The sequence below is a fragment of the Lycorma delicatula genome, chromosome 11 (assembly GCF_047948215.1).
Source record: "Lycorma delicatula isolate Av1 chromosome 11, ASM4794821v1, whole genome shotgun sequence".
NCBI lineage: Eukaryota > Metazoa > Arthropoda > Insecta > Hemiptera > Fulgoridae > Lycorma > Lycorma delicatula.
Genome location: NC_134465.1, coordinates 40,826,023 through 40,838,608, shown reverse-complemented (window position 1 = coordinate 40,838,608; position 12,586 = coordinate 40,826,023). Strand labels below are relative to the sequence as shown.

Here is a 12,586-nt window from a genome sequence, read left to right as displayed (position 1 = left end):
ATAATAATGTTTAAGTTTTAGATAACGTTTCAGAATAATCATGATCTGTTAGATTGACAGTATACGTGATGCATGAAAAAGTTAGCCTTCAACAGTATAACAAATACCCGTTTGAATTTTGAAAATCATATGATTGTTTACAGATATATTATAAGAGTACTCCATTGCACCTTCCAAAATGTTTTGTTATCGGTCGATGGTGATAATTGGTTTAGCCTACCATGAGGTGCTCGAATACCTCAGCACTCTAGCCCTGTAGGTTAGTCCCTGTTGAAAGCCCATTCTTGTTAAAAAGAAATTTAAAAAAAATTTATTTAATACTATTTTATTTAATGTAGGTTTAATTCTATTATTTTTGTAATGTTATTCATTTGATTTGAATCATTCAGTTCAAACCCAGCTCGCACAGTGATAAAAACTCACAAGTCGCAGTACTTCAATTCATTGAAGTTTGCGCTTCAACCGTTTGTACTTAAACTACTTTTTTTAATGAGATTTTTCGAGATGAAATATATCTAAAAACCTTCTCAACTATGCCAAGAAACATGGGTAAATATTTGGTTGCAATTGTCCAAGTAGTTTTTTGTTTTTCCTGAATAAACAAAAACCCTCTTCTACTTTAAATAATAGTATAGATTATTAATATCCTCATGAAATTGTTAAAAAATTGTTTATTTCAGTAGTTTGTTTTGAGTTTGTTTTGGTTTACACTTAAAAATTACTTAATGAAATTATGTAACTAAAGAGAAAATACTTGTACATTTGATTTTGTTGAATTGAAAATTTCTTTTTTTTGTAGTTATTGTTACATCCTATTTCATTAATGATATTTCATTATAAATTAACCTTCAGTTAGTAATAAACAAAATAAACTGAAAAAATTTACTTTACTCAAAAGTCATATATATATATAGTGTATTAATATAAATAAATTACTTCTCAACATAAGTCTCCACCCAAATTCAAGCTCTGATCTCAATTTATCTGTCCCCTCCAAATAATGATACTGCCAGAGTTCCATCCACTTATGGACTCTATCCATGAGCTTTTGAAATGTTGAGTAGTCAATTCTTCAATTCTGCGATCAGATAAAAATCCAATGTTGCCAAATCACAGCCGTAATGGAATGATAAAAATCTGTCAATTAAACTTGTTTAGTAAACCACTGGTGCTAGCAGCAGTGAGAGGTTGTGCATGTCATGCAATAAACAATCCCCTTCATTAGCATCTCTCACAGTCTATTCTGTATTGCTACAATAATCATTGTCAATGTTTCGCAATAAACTTCATAAATTTGGGCAAAAAAATTCCTTTAAGGTCCCAAAATCCTGTTATTTTTTGTTCAAACTGATTTGTTTTAATTACTTGATCTTGTTAGAGGAATACGTGTGCATACACTGTTTGAATTATTCTTTTGTATCAATATTGATAAACAGAATCCTTGCCCCAGTAACAAAACTGTGAAGAAATTCACTTCTTTTATTCTGGTATTGCTAAATAAAAGTTCAATGTGACTGTTGTTTTTTGTTTTTTTTTTTGTGGACATGTAAGTTTTTTCAGTAACTTATGAATAATGCTAATGAAAATTCACCCTATCTGTAACAATTCCATAAAGAGTGAACATTGAAATTTGAGGAAAATTTTCACTGAATTCAGTGTGAACAGGCATTAATAATGAAAACTATTTTTTTTTAACAAGTTCATCACTCATAATAAATTGTCGGTCTCTTCCTTCTTCGTCATACACATTTGTTTGCTCTTTTTAATTCCTTGCACCATTCTTTTATAGAATTATCGGTCATTACATTATTACCCAGAACTAGTACAGCTGGTGCTGGATCTCAGCTGCAGATGTTTCTTTTGATTACAAAACACAAATGATGTTATGAACCTCACAACTGATGGGAGCCACAACAATCACCTTCATATTTCACCATGTACTACTCGATTGGTATGGACAACTGACTAAATGTGTGATGATATTTAAGCTTTGCTGATGTCTACTGGGCATGTGCTATGTTGCTATGAAAACTGGTTTATTCATTACACCCAAATGGAGGTTAATTTATAAATAAACTATATATTTATCAATAATAGAGTAATAATTATATTACAGATGGAAAATGAATGACTTGAAGATAATATGTCAAATGAAAAATAAATCTTTTAGTTAGTTTTTTTGCTAATATTTAGAAAGTAATCATAAATAGATACTTTAGCTACTGTTACCACTCAATGTGTTGAACATTGTTTTCAAAGTAATTTTTCTAAAGGTAATCCAAAAAATAGGTTATTTTTCATTAACGGGAAAAGAGTCTTTTGTTTATTCCTTTTAGAGGTAAGTTGTATTTATAACTTTGTTACGATGGATACATTAATTAATTTATGATGTATTTAATGTTACTTATCTCTCTCTTTTTTCTGTTTAGCCTCCAGAACCACCATAAGGTATTACCTCAGAGGAATGAGGTTGATATGTGTGAACGTAAATGAAGTGTAGTCTTGTACAGTTTCAGGCCGACCATTCCAGAGATGTGTGGTTAATTGAACCCAACCACCAAAAAACACTGGCATCCAGGATCCAGTACTCAAAAATCCATTTAAGGGTAAAGGTAACTGCCTTTACTAGGATTTGAACCTTAGAACTCTTGACATCGAAATAAATTGATTTATGATGACAAGTTCACCATTAGACCAACCCAGTGATCTAATATGTGGATATTAGATCTAAGCATCATATTTATCTGTAATTATTAATATAATTAATAATTATGTCTATCAATGGGCGTTTCAAAAATAAATATTTTCATTATTACAATGTAGTGCAACAAACTGTTTTTCCTCCATATTTGAAGGAATCACCCAGATTTCTTTAAAGAAAACTAGTGTCTATTTCCAAAATTCTTACAGATAGAATTTTCCTGCCACCAACATCTCACAGACACCTCTTCCTATGAAAATTAGACATCATTTTGAAATGGAAAATTTTATTAAAGATTGCTATACATATGTTGTTCTAATTGAACAGTAATGAAGTTATTGCAGAATTTAATAGATAAAAAAAAATATTCTGATTTTAATGCATCACAAATACAGAAACACATGAAATGAGAAAAGGCTGGTAAAAAAGGACCTCAATTTGGGCGATCAATAAAACTCAGTTTTATATTATTTTGCCATTAGGTGTCTCTCATATATATATATATTTCATCATTACATGGTTAACTTCATGGAAAGCAGAGGCATAACGGAATCTAACTATTACAGTTGAACCTAATGAAAAATATTTATATGATCTCACATTGCCTTATTGTTAATAAAAGATCAATATCTTTTCTATAAGTTTCGGGGTAATAATATGGTTTCTAGTTATCCCTGAGAACAGTACACAGAAGGTAAGATGATGGCTTAATTGAACCTTTCTTATTAGGCACAAGATTTATCACCTGCAAAATTCTTTAAACATAAAAGCATAACTTCTTTAAATAAATTTCCATTGTCGAACAGAACTCAAGCAAATGTCATTCTTTTATAAATATTGAAGTGTACCATCTGTCAAAGTTTTGTATGAATTCATATACAGACCGTTCGTCAAGATAAGCATTCCAGTAATTCTGCCATACTTCATGAATGAAAGTTTGGACCTTCTTCTTAAGGCGTTATGTATAATGTAATGAAATTTGGAATGATAGTTGCCCATTAGGCAAATCTTCTCTGATCAGTATTTTACCAAACGTAACAAATCAACATTCTTTGACTTGCTGTCTTTGTAATTTCCACACAGCTCCAACTTTGCCTCTTTACTAATAATTCATCTATGAGAACCTTTCTCGGATCTGTATTAGCTAATTATTTATTGTAAATTAAAATAATCTAGAAAATAAAAAGATCAATACTTACGTCACTTTAAAAACATTAATCCAACCAGTAACAACAGTATCATCTATATTACTTTTAGAATTTTTTAAATGTGAAGGTAACAAATCTTCAATATCATAAGCTTTATTTTTGATTCTCATTTTTGATAATGTTGCTCCTAATTTTACTCTGTTGTTCCATAACATTCTATCGGCATAAGATAACTCAAACCCGTTGACATTTTCCTCTAATGGTACCGAACGTGATTGGAAATCTCTTTTATAAAGATCATAAAATAATAACCAAATTAACTGTTTTTGATTTTCTAACTGAAATAAGAATAACAATAAAACGATAAACAAAATTATATACAAATAGCATGTAACTTTGCTGAACGATTATTAAAATAAACTGGAAAACAAGAAAATATTCAAAAACCATAAAGAACAATTTTCTTAAAATCTAAAACTCAGTTAAATTTTATGTAAGATTTTTGTGTACAAACTGAGTGTTTTCTTATATTCCAATTTAAAGAAAATTTCATTAATATGTAAAACTAATTAATAATTAAATGCACAAGAATAAAAATGTTACTGATTATTTTAATGAATAATCCAATAAAAAATCAATTTTTGTAAATACAATTTCATAGTGTTATGCCATTGTTGAAAAAAAATTTACATAGAAAACAAGAGTCAGGTTAATTGAAAAACACTGCATTATGATTCTTCTGTATAATAATAGTCAATTTCTAAAGACTTTTTAAAATAATTAAAATTAGGATTTTAGATCTAATTAGAGAAACAGCACAAACCGTTTTTACTTACATATTATTTGTATGTATGTCAAATACTAAAAGATATCTCACAAAATAATTTTTATGACATACACCCAAAAAATACTAAATAAATATATTTTTCTGTTGATATTTATGAAATAAATTTTGACCTTGTTCTTGGTTAACGGGAATTTCCCCCTTCAATGGATCACCTTATGGTACAGACCAGTTCTTAGAAACTCTTGGTGATGTGAAAATTAGTTAGACCCATTTATTTTAATTAAAGGTAAAACTAACCTAACATATACTATGTCAGAGGTTAGAAAATGGATACAACCTATTGAGCTCTAATAAAGTGTTTGGCATCTGCACTCATGTGAATCTAAGTTATTAAAAATTAGGCCTCTTAGTTATAAAATAAAATAGAATACAAATTTAAAATACCTCATAGATGAACTTTCTCTAAGTAGTTTGACTGATTTGGATCAATTTGTGACTAACATTTTTTTAGCTACGGAATCTCTTAGCAAGTATTCATTACTATGTTCATAGCATGTATGTTACTATGTAATTTAGTAAATAAAATTTCGGTGATGACTGAATCTAATTCTATAAAAACTAAGAGATGAGGCTTCCCCAACTTTAATGATTAGGAGTAAATTAAGCTTTTTCATTAAGGACTTTCAAAAGTCCAGCAATAATGCTCAAGTCACAAAGCCTTACCACTAATAAGATTTTTCCTTTCTCAAGCTTGAAATCTTAGAATGATAGAGTTTTAGCCTTTTTTTCTTCTGTTTAGCCTCTGGAAACACCAGAACGTATTACTTCAGAGGATGATATGTATGAATGTAAATGAAGTCTTACAGAGTCTTAGATTGACCATTCCAGAGATGTGTGGTTTATTGAAACTCAACAACCACCAAAGAACACCGGTATCTACAATTTAGTGTTCAAATCCATAGAAAAGTAACCTTTATTACGATTTGAACATTAGAACTCTCGACTTCAAAATCAGCTGATTTGTGATGACGAGTTCACCACTAGTCCAAACTGGTGGGTGCCACAATTAAAAATAGTGTAGTATGAATAAGTGCAGCTGAAGTAACATAGAGCAAACACACCACAGCAGTGTATTTTTACATCAAATTTAATACTTTACTAATAATTAGTTGTTGCACCATTGATTCAAAATTATTTTAGCTCGGTTACCTTAAAAACTGCAGACATCTAATGAAGATAATTAAAAAACATATTATAAAAGTCACAATAAAACAAACCTTTGGGTGCTTTTGGAAGAAATTAACAGATTGCAGAGCTTCTTCTAACACAGATTTATCTAAAAAAAAGAAAAAAAAATGAAACCACATAAAAGTAAAAATATAAGAAATGTCTGTGATCTCACAATAGTGATTAAATGTGGCTGTACATGTTAATATAATATGACAAAAGAATTATTAAAAAATGCACTTAAAAACTGCCCCATTTATAAAAAAAATTAAAATCTAAAATTAGAATCAATTTTAATAACTGAACAATCATCATAGACACTGGGATATTGGTAAATATAAATATGGGTATATAATATAATATAATATATATGGGTATATAATATGGATATTATAAATACCCATTTATTTATAAAATATTTAAATTTAAAATGCACTAAACTAAGAAATAAAATAATTTTTTTAAAGATTAAAACTAAAACCAAAAAACAATATTTATTTTCTAATTATTTAATAACAAATTTATAAATTTTTATTCTTTGTTTTTGCAAATATTTCTGATTTTTTTTTTGGGTGGAATCATCAAACACCTGAGTGTTTCTTTATTACTTTGTTCTATGACAATATTTTAAAACAAAAATAATAGCAACATCCTACACCCTCAGTTTACCGGCTTTTTAATATTACAATCTTTATCTTCCTTTACAGTTTTTAATCCCAATTAACAAATTAAATCTGCATGTTTTAATATATATATTCTCATCATGAGTCAGCAACAAATAAGAAACACCTACCAGGATGCCATGGAATCTCAAGGATATAGATTCTACAAAGATATACCTGGGAAGAGAATGATCAATAAATGTTCCACAGTTTGGAGCAGGCTTTTTAGTCAGCCTCAAAATAATAAACTTCATACAAGAATTTAAGTCATAATCCCTAAGAATTTCAACTCTCACTGTAAGAGCATCTAATAAAACCTTCTTCTTTCTTTCTTTTCCTGTTTAGCCTCCGGTAACTACCGTTTAGATAATTCTTCAGAGGATGAATGAGGATGATGTAAATGAAGTGTAGTCTTGTACATTCTCAGTTCGACCATTCCTGAGATGTGTGGTTAATTGAAACCCAACCACCAAAGAACACCAGTATCCAAGATCTAGTATTCAAATCCGTGTAAAAATCGAATAAAACCTACACTATAATAAGTGACCATGCACCCACTAATAATAAAAATAACTTCCCAAAAGGCCATAAGAAACAGGAAAGTTCTAGGATCTACTCAACCTGGCTATAAATAACATCCGCAAAAACCGTGTTAAACAATTAATCGGAGACTTCAATGCTCAACTAGGTAGAGAAAGAAGATACCAAAATATCACTAGAAAATGGCCCGCCCAAAAGAAAATTAACAAAAGTGGACAGAGACTCATCGATCTCTGCAGAAACCACAACCTATAATCTCAGAATTCATAAATCTCAAGAGGAAACCTCAAAAACTCAAAACCTGGAAACACCTTCACTACACTGAAAAAGAATGGCAATTAGACCACATCTTCATGGAAAAACACCATCACAAGGAGATTTACAATGTAAAAGTCCTCCAAGTAGTAGCTCAGATTACTATATAGTCAAAATTTAAATTAAACTTACTCCCCAAAGAAAGCAACAAAACCAAGCCCCTAAAACTAAAAATAAATGGCCCTTACCCGACTAATAAAGAATGAAAATTACCAAAAAGCAACAAAAAAAGTAACAATCACTGTTAAACTCAAAGATCTAGTCAACAGCCTTCAAAAAATCGCAAAAGAATTAGCCCCAATAAAATCCCGTAAAAAATATCAGTGGTGGAATAGTGAATGTGACAGAACAGTGACATAAAGTGAATGTGAAAAGACATAAAGCATGGCTCTTTCACCAAATCCAGAAATCAGAAACATCCTTCCAAAATCTTATAAATGATGAAAAGAAACCACCCGAACCCTGAGGAGAATAAAAAGATAACACCATAAAGACACACTGAAGTTAATATTAGAAGAATTTAATAAAAAACATTTGAGAGATTACTACAAGACCTTCAAAAATCAGTACCAAAAGTACGAACCCCCCAACCCTTTTTAAAAAAAAATGGAAACTGTAAACTGGCCCATAACAATAAAGATAATGCGAAAATCTTAGCTAAATATTTCAACAAACTTTTAAATTTCGAAGAACAGACAGAACTCCTAAACTTCAACACCAATACCCTCAGAAAACATCAACCCCCCCCACAATAAAAGAGGTCTACCAAGCACTGGGTGAGATGAAGAATTACAAAGCAGCAGGACAAGATCAGACTTTTGTAGAGATCTGTAAACACGAAGGAAGATCAGCAAAAACTGCTCTTCATCAACGGCTTGTCAACATCTGGATCAAAGAACAACTACTAGAACACTGGACAACAGCCCTCATCCATCTGCTTCACAAAAAATGGGACAAATCAGACAGATCCTAACAGTTACATGGCAATCTTAGTCCTAAACACAACATACATCTTTTTCCCAGGTCAAAAAAAACGCTTTCGTGTTTTCATCACCTGGACACAATTTTTTTTTGTAAAAAAAAAAACTAAATGTTAAAAATTAATTAGAAAGTATAATCTAGCAACATAACATCTTAAAATGAAAAAACCTGTAGCGTATGCTAAAATCGAATTAAAAACACATAAATATATCACACTACATATCTAAATTGAGATAATAAAATTACCATTTTCTTTATGGCAAATGGCATAAATAGCTGAAACACATTACAGTAATTCAAATACTTGAATATAAAAGGACGGCCCTAAGAAATCGTAAAATATTACCTCGTTGCATTATCCTCTAAAATAATTTGCATGCTAGCCTCTAGTATAAGTTTGCGATGCAATGCCGCATAACTGACACAATCCACAAGGATATGATTGTATCTTTCTTTAAACTGGATCCGTTTGATCGATGTAGAACATTGCGAAATTTACTTTGTTTTTTTTTCGTGAAGGGGGTGGGGCAAAAAATGCCTGTGTGTTATCATCGTCCGGAATTTTCTTTAATAAAAAGGTAAAATAACTCTAAAATAATAAAACTTAATAAAGCTTTAAAATTAATATAAATCATATAATAAAAATTTATTAAAACAAAAGTCAAAAAGTGAAATAAAACTCAAAACTAATATCGCAGACGGAGTCGTTATAATATAAAAGTTAAAATAATAGAAAAAAAAACTATATAAACCTTACCTAATTCCGATAGGTTGTGCAAAAAGCTCCCCCTTCTCGGATAATAAATTAAAGACGTAGAACCAAAAAAATCAAAATTGAAAGTAAAGGAAAAAATTATTAAAAACTCTTCTAGCATAAAAATATATATGAAATATTAAATTTTTTGCAGTAACCTGGTACTACGAAAAAACAGAAACATCCGGTTCAAAATTTCGTTATTATTGTACAAGATACCACTGATGTTTCTGGGTAGATTAAATTTACGACGCATAACATATGCAGTATATGAGAATATGGTGCACAGTCATGCGGCAGTTGCATCGTGTGCATAGGGGTGCGTGTCCTCCTGACATTAGGTACTCGTGTGTGATCCTCGTATGTCCTATCCGTAATCGGCAGGGGGCTACTTCCTCACGACGAGTTATTCTGCAAGAGGAGTCCCATGGCAACACTGAATCTTTAATCCGTCGGAGTTTATTATCGACGGTAGTCGCCCAGTCACTTTGCCACCTTGCTCTCAGCGATTGTTTTACACGACTAATAAAATATCAAAGGTAGTAACTCGGGTGGTGAAAGGAGGTTGATTACATGCGTCTTTGGCAGCATAATCTGCTTGTTCATTACCTGGAATCCCTACGTGGCTAGGAACCCAGCAAAAACGTACTTCTGTGTTGCGATTACTCAACTCAGCGATTGCATTGTAAATTTCAATGACGACGACAGGATGCTTCGAATAAAAGTTTTCTAACGCCTGGAGAGCACTACACGAGTCACTGCAAATAAGAATGTTTCTATATTTAGGGTTAATGATATTTGGAGCCTTATTTGTAGCGAGTAGTTGAGCGGTGAACACACTCGTAATACCGGGTAGGCCAAACATATAAGTTCTTCCATTGACAACAAAAGCACAACCAACGGTATAGTCTTGTTTCGATCCATCAGTGTATATCACCGCGTCTGGGTTCGTCTTGGTGAGAATACACTGAAACATTTGCCGCAAAACTTTAGGTGGTGTTGTTGATTGTTTATCCTATGTCATAAGGTCAAATGTAAAATTTACAAGGTTTATTCTCCACGGAGGATATGAGCACGGACATGATGGAAAGAACGACGGTGTGTCAACATTTATATGTTGCAGCATACGTCGGGTACGGATACTTACAGGTGCAGTAGAGCGAGGACGGTCCTCATACTTTCTTAAGTTAGGATTTCTAAGAACTGGGTCAAAAGCCGGGTGATTTGGTTGTCCTTTGAGACGGGCAAAATAAGATAACAAAAGCTGGTCTCGTTTATCCCAAACTGATGTATCGCCACAGTCTACAAGTAAGCTTGCGGTAGGGATTGATCTAAACTCACCTGTGGCAAGCCGAAGAAAAGCATGATGTACACCGTGCAGCATTTTAAGCACGGTTTGACGAGCTGAAGAGTAGGCGACACAACCATAATCTAAACTTATGTTTTAGACGGATTGTGTTCATGCGGTTATAGTATTCTGTGTGTACTGATTTGTTAATTAAATAACATTTTATTATAAAATTAGGTTTGACAAAAGTCTATATTTTAAATTAAACTCATAGATTACTAGAACTAAAATTCTCACCCATAATATTATTTCTTATATGAATAATACTATTTAAACCAAATTCTCATAAACTACACTTGATCAAAATTATAAATCACAAACCCACACACACACACACACACACACACACACACACACTCTCTCTCTCTCTCTCGCTCTCTCTCACGCTCTCTCGCTCTCTCGCTCTCTTGCTCTCTTGCTCTCTCACTCTACAATAGAGTAATTCAAAATAGCAAAATATTTTACACCTAAGAACATCGTAAATTAGTGTAAAAACACGCCTCATTTGTTCCAAATCATGTAGCAATGATACTGGAGTTTGTATCTTAGGTAATAGGAACAACTCGATAGCATGTTTTAGATCGCCTGTATTCCAGAAAACAGAATTGGTACTCATGCACGACATCAATGAATTCGTCATCACAGAAGATGCTATACTAAAATTATCGGATTTTTCATTACTGTCAGGCAATTTAGATAATACTGAAACCGTAGGCGGTGGCGGTGATGTCGATTGTACGGAGAACGATGAATGTCGAGGCCTTTTATCCGTCACTAATGTCTTTTTATCTTCATCTTCATCGTCACTGAGATCCAATTCTTTGTATGTATATGTAAACGCCATTTCGGACGGTTGAACAACTGCTGGTGCCCTGATTAACAAAAAAGAAAAAATATAACAAATAAAAAAAAATAATAATAAAATAGCATGTTATTGTCTCATATATATGATGAAATAATATACTTTTGTGAAATGTAAACTTACAATACAAAATAATTAATTTTACAATTTAAAATAAAATAATAAAACTGTAATAGCAATTTTTATTTTCCTACTAGAAAAAACATTCACATCAATAATATTTGGAATCGATGTAAAAAAAATATTTTCTGGAGTGAAAACTATTCTGATTATCAGAAGTAATCTTACTGTGGCTGACAGTTTTCTCTCTGTTTCCGTATACAACAAGGCATCAGCAGTGATAAAAAACCAAGTTATAAATTAAAAATTAAATCCGACTTCTAATTTCCATAATATATTTTAGGTACTATAACCGCAATGGTTTTAGACGACTTAAACCAAAATGTTCTAATATAATGCACCAATCATTCCTGTTAATATCTTAACCTTCAAGGGAACTAGGGCCTCGGTCGATGGCTTAAAACCTTCCCCTGGGATAACACGAATGTATCCTGCAAATTTGAAAGTAATCTGTCGGTTGGTTTTCACGTGATGCGATAAAAAACATACAAACAGACAAACTTTATACGAATATAATAGAAAAAAACGCCGCGAAAATATTACATAGTTTATATTTCATTACACATGATTTTATTAAATATTTTTGCCAACTATAACTAAATGAATCTTGAATCTGGTGAATGGTTCATGAATCTGGTGTATCAATGACAACAAAAACTTTTACAACGAAAAGCTTCAAAATCCTGAACATTTTTTGTTGTTTCTTGAGTTATTATTTTTTAACACATCTCTAACCCCAATATTTTCCTTTTTTATTCCCAAACACAAATATAATTTTAGATAAATCATTCGTATAAAGAAGTATAAATCGTTCGAACGAATGAATAGTTCGTGCTCTGCGTGCAACTGTCCGGCGCATCACGTCATTTGCTCTGCGCCAATAGTAGTTAAAATAAAAATGTGAGCTCATACATCAAACAAATTAATTCATGCACCACCCTTTTTTTTGGAAAAGATGTACATCTACGAATAACCGTGATTTGAATGTATTTGATACGTGCAAAAGTTAGCCTTCAACTTACTATCAAATACCCCGCTTGAATTTTGAAAATCGGACGATTGTTTGCAGAGATATGATTAAAAGCACCCAGTTTTTTGCACCTCTAAAAACAGCGCCCTAGGGGCACCCCGTTTGTTACCA

General features: G+C 31.6%; 1 protein-coding gene across 1 annotated transcript in view; it reads right to left on the bottom strand.

The window, feature by feature from the left end:
• Positions 1 to 12,586, bottom strand: part of LOC142332517 (uncharacterized) — a 103,723-nt gene that overhangs the window by 28,229 nt on the left and 62,908 nt on the right. The window contains exons 2-4 of the mRNA XM_075378964.1: positions 10,929 to 11,335; positions 5,914 to 5,972; positions 3,901 to 4,187 (exon numbers count right to left, since the gene is read on the bottom strand). Of these exons, the coding sequence (XP_075235079.1) occupies positions 3,901 to 4,187; positions 5,914 to 5,972; positions 10,929 to 11,335 (753 nt within the window). The remainder of the gene's footprint in view (positions 1 to 3,900; positions 4,188 to 5,913; positions 5,973 to 10,928; positions 11,336 to 12,586) is intronic.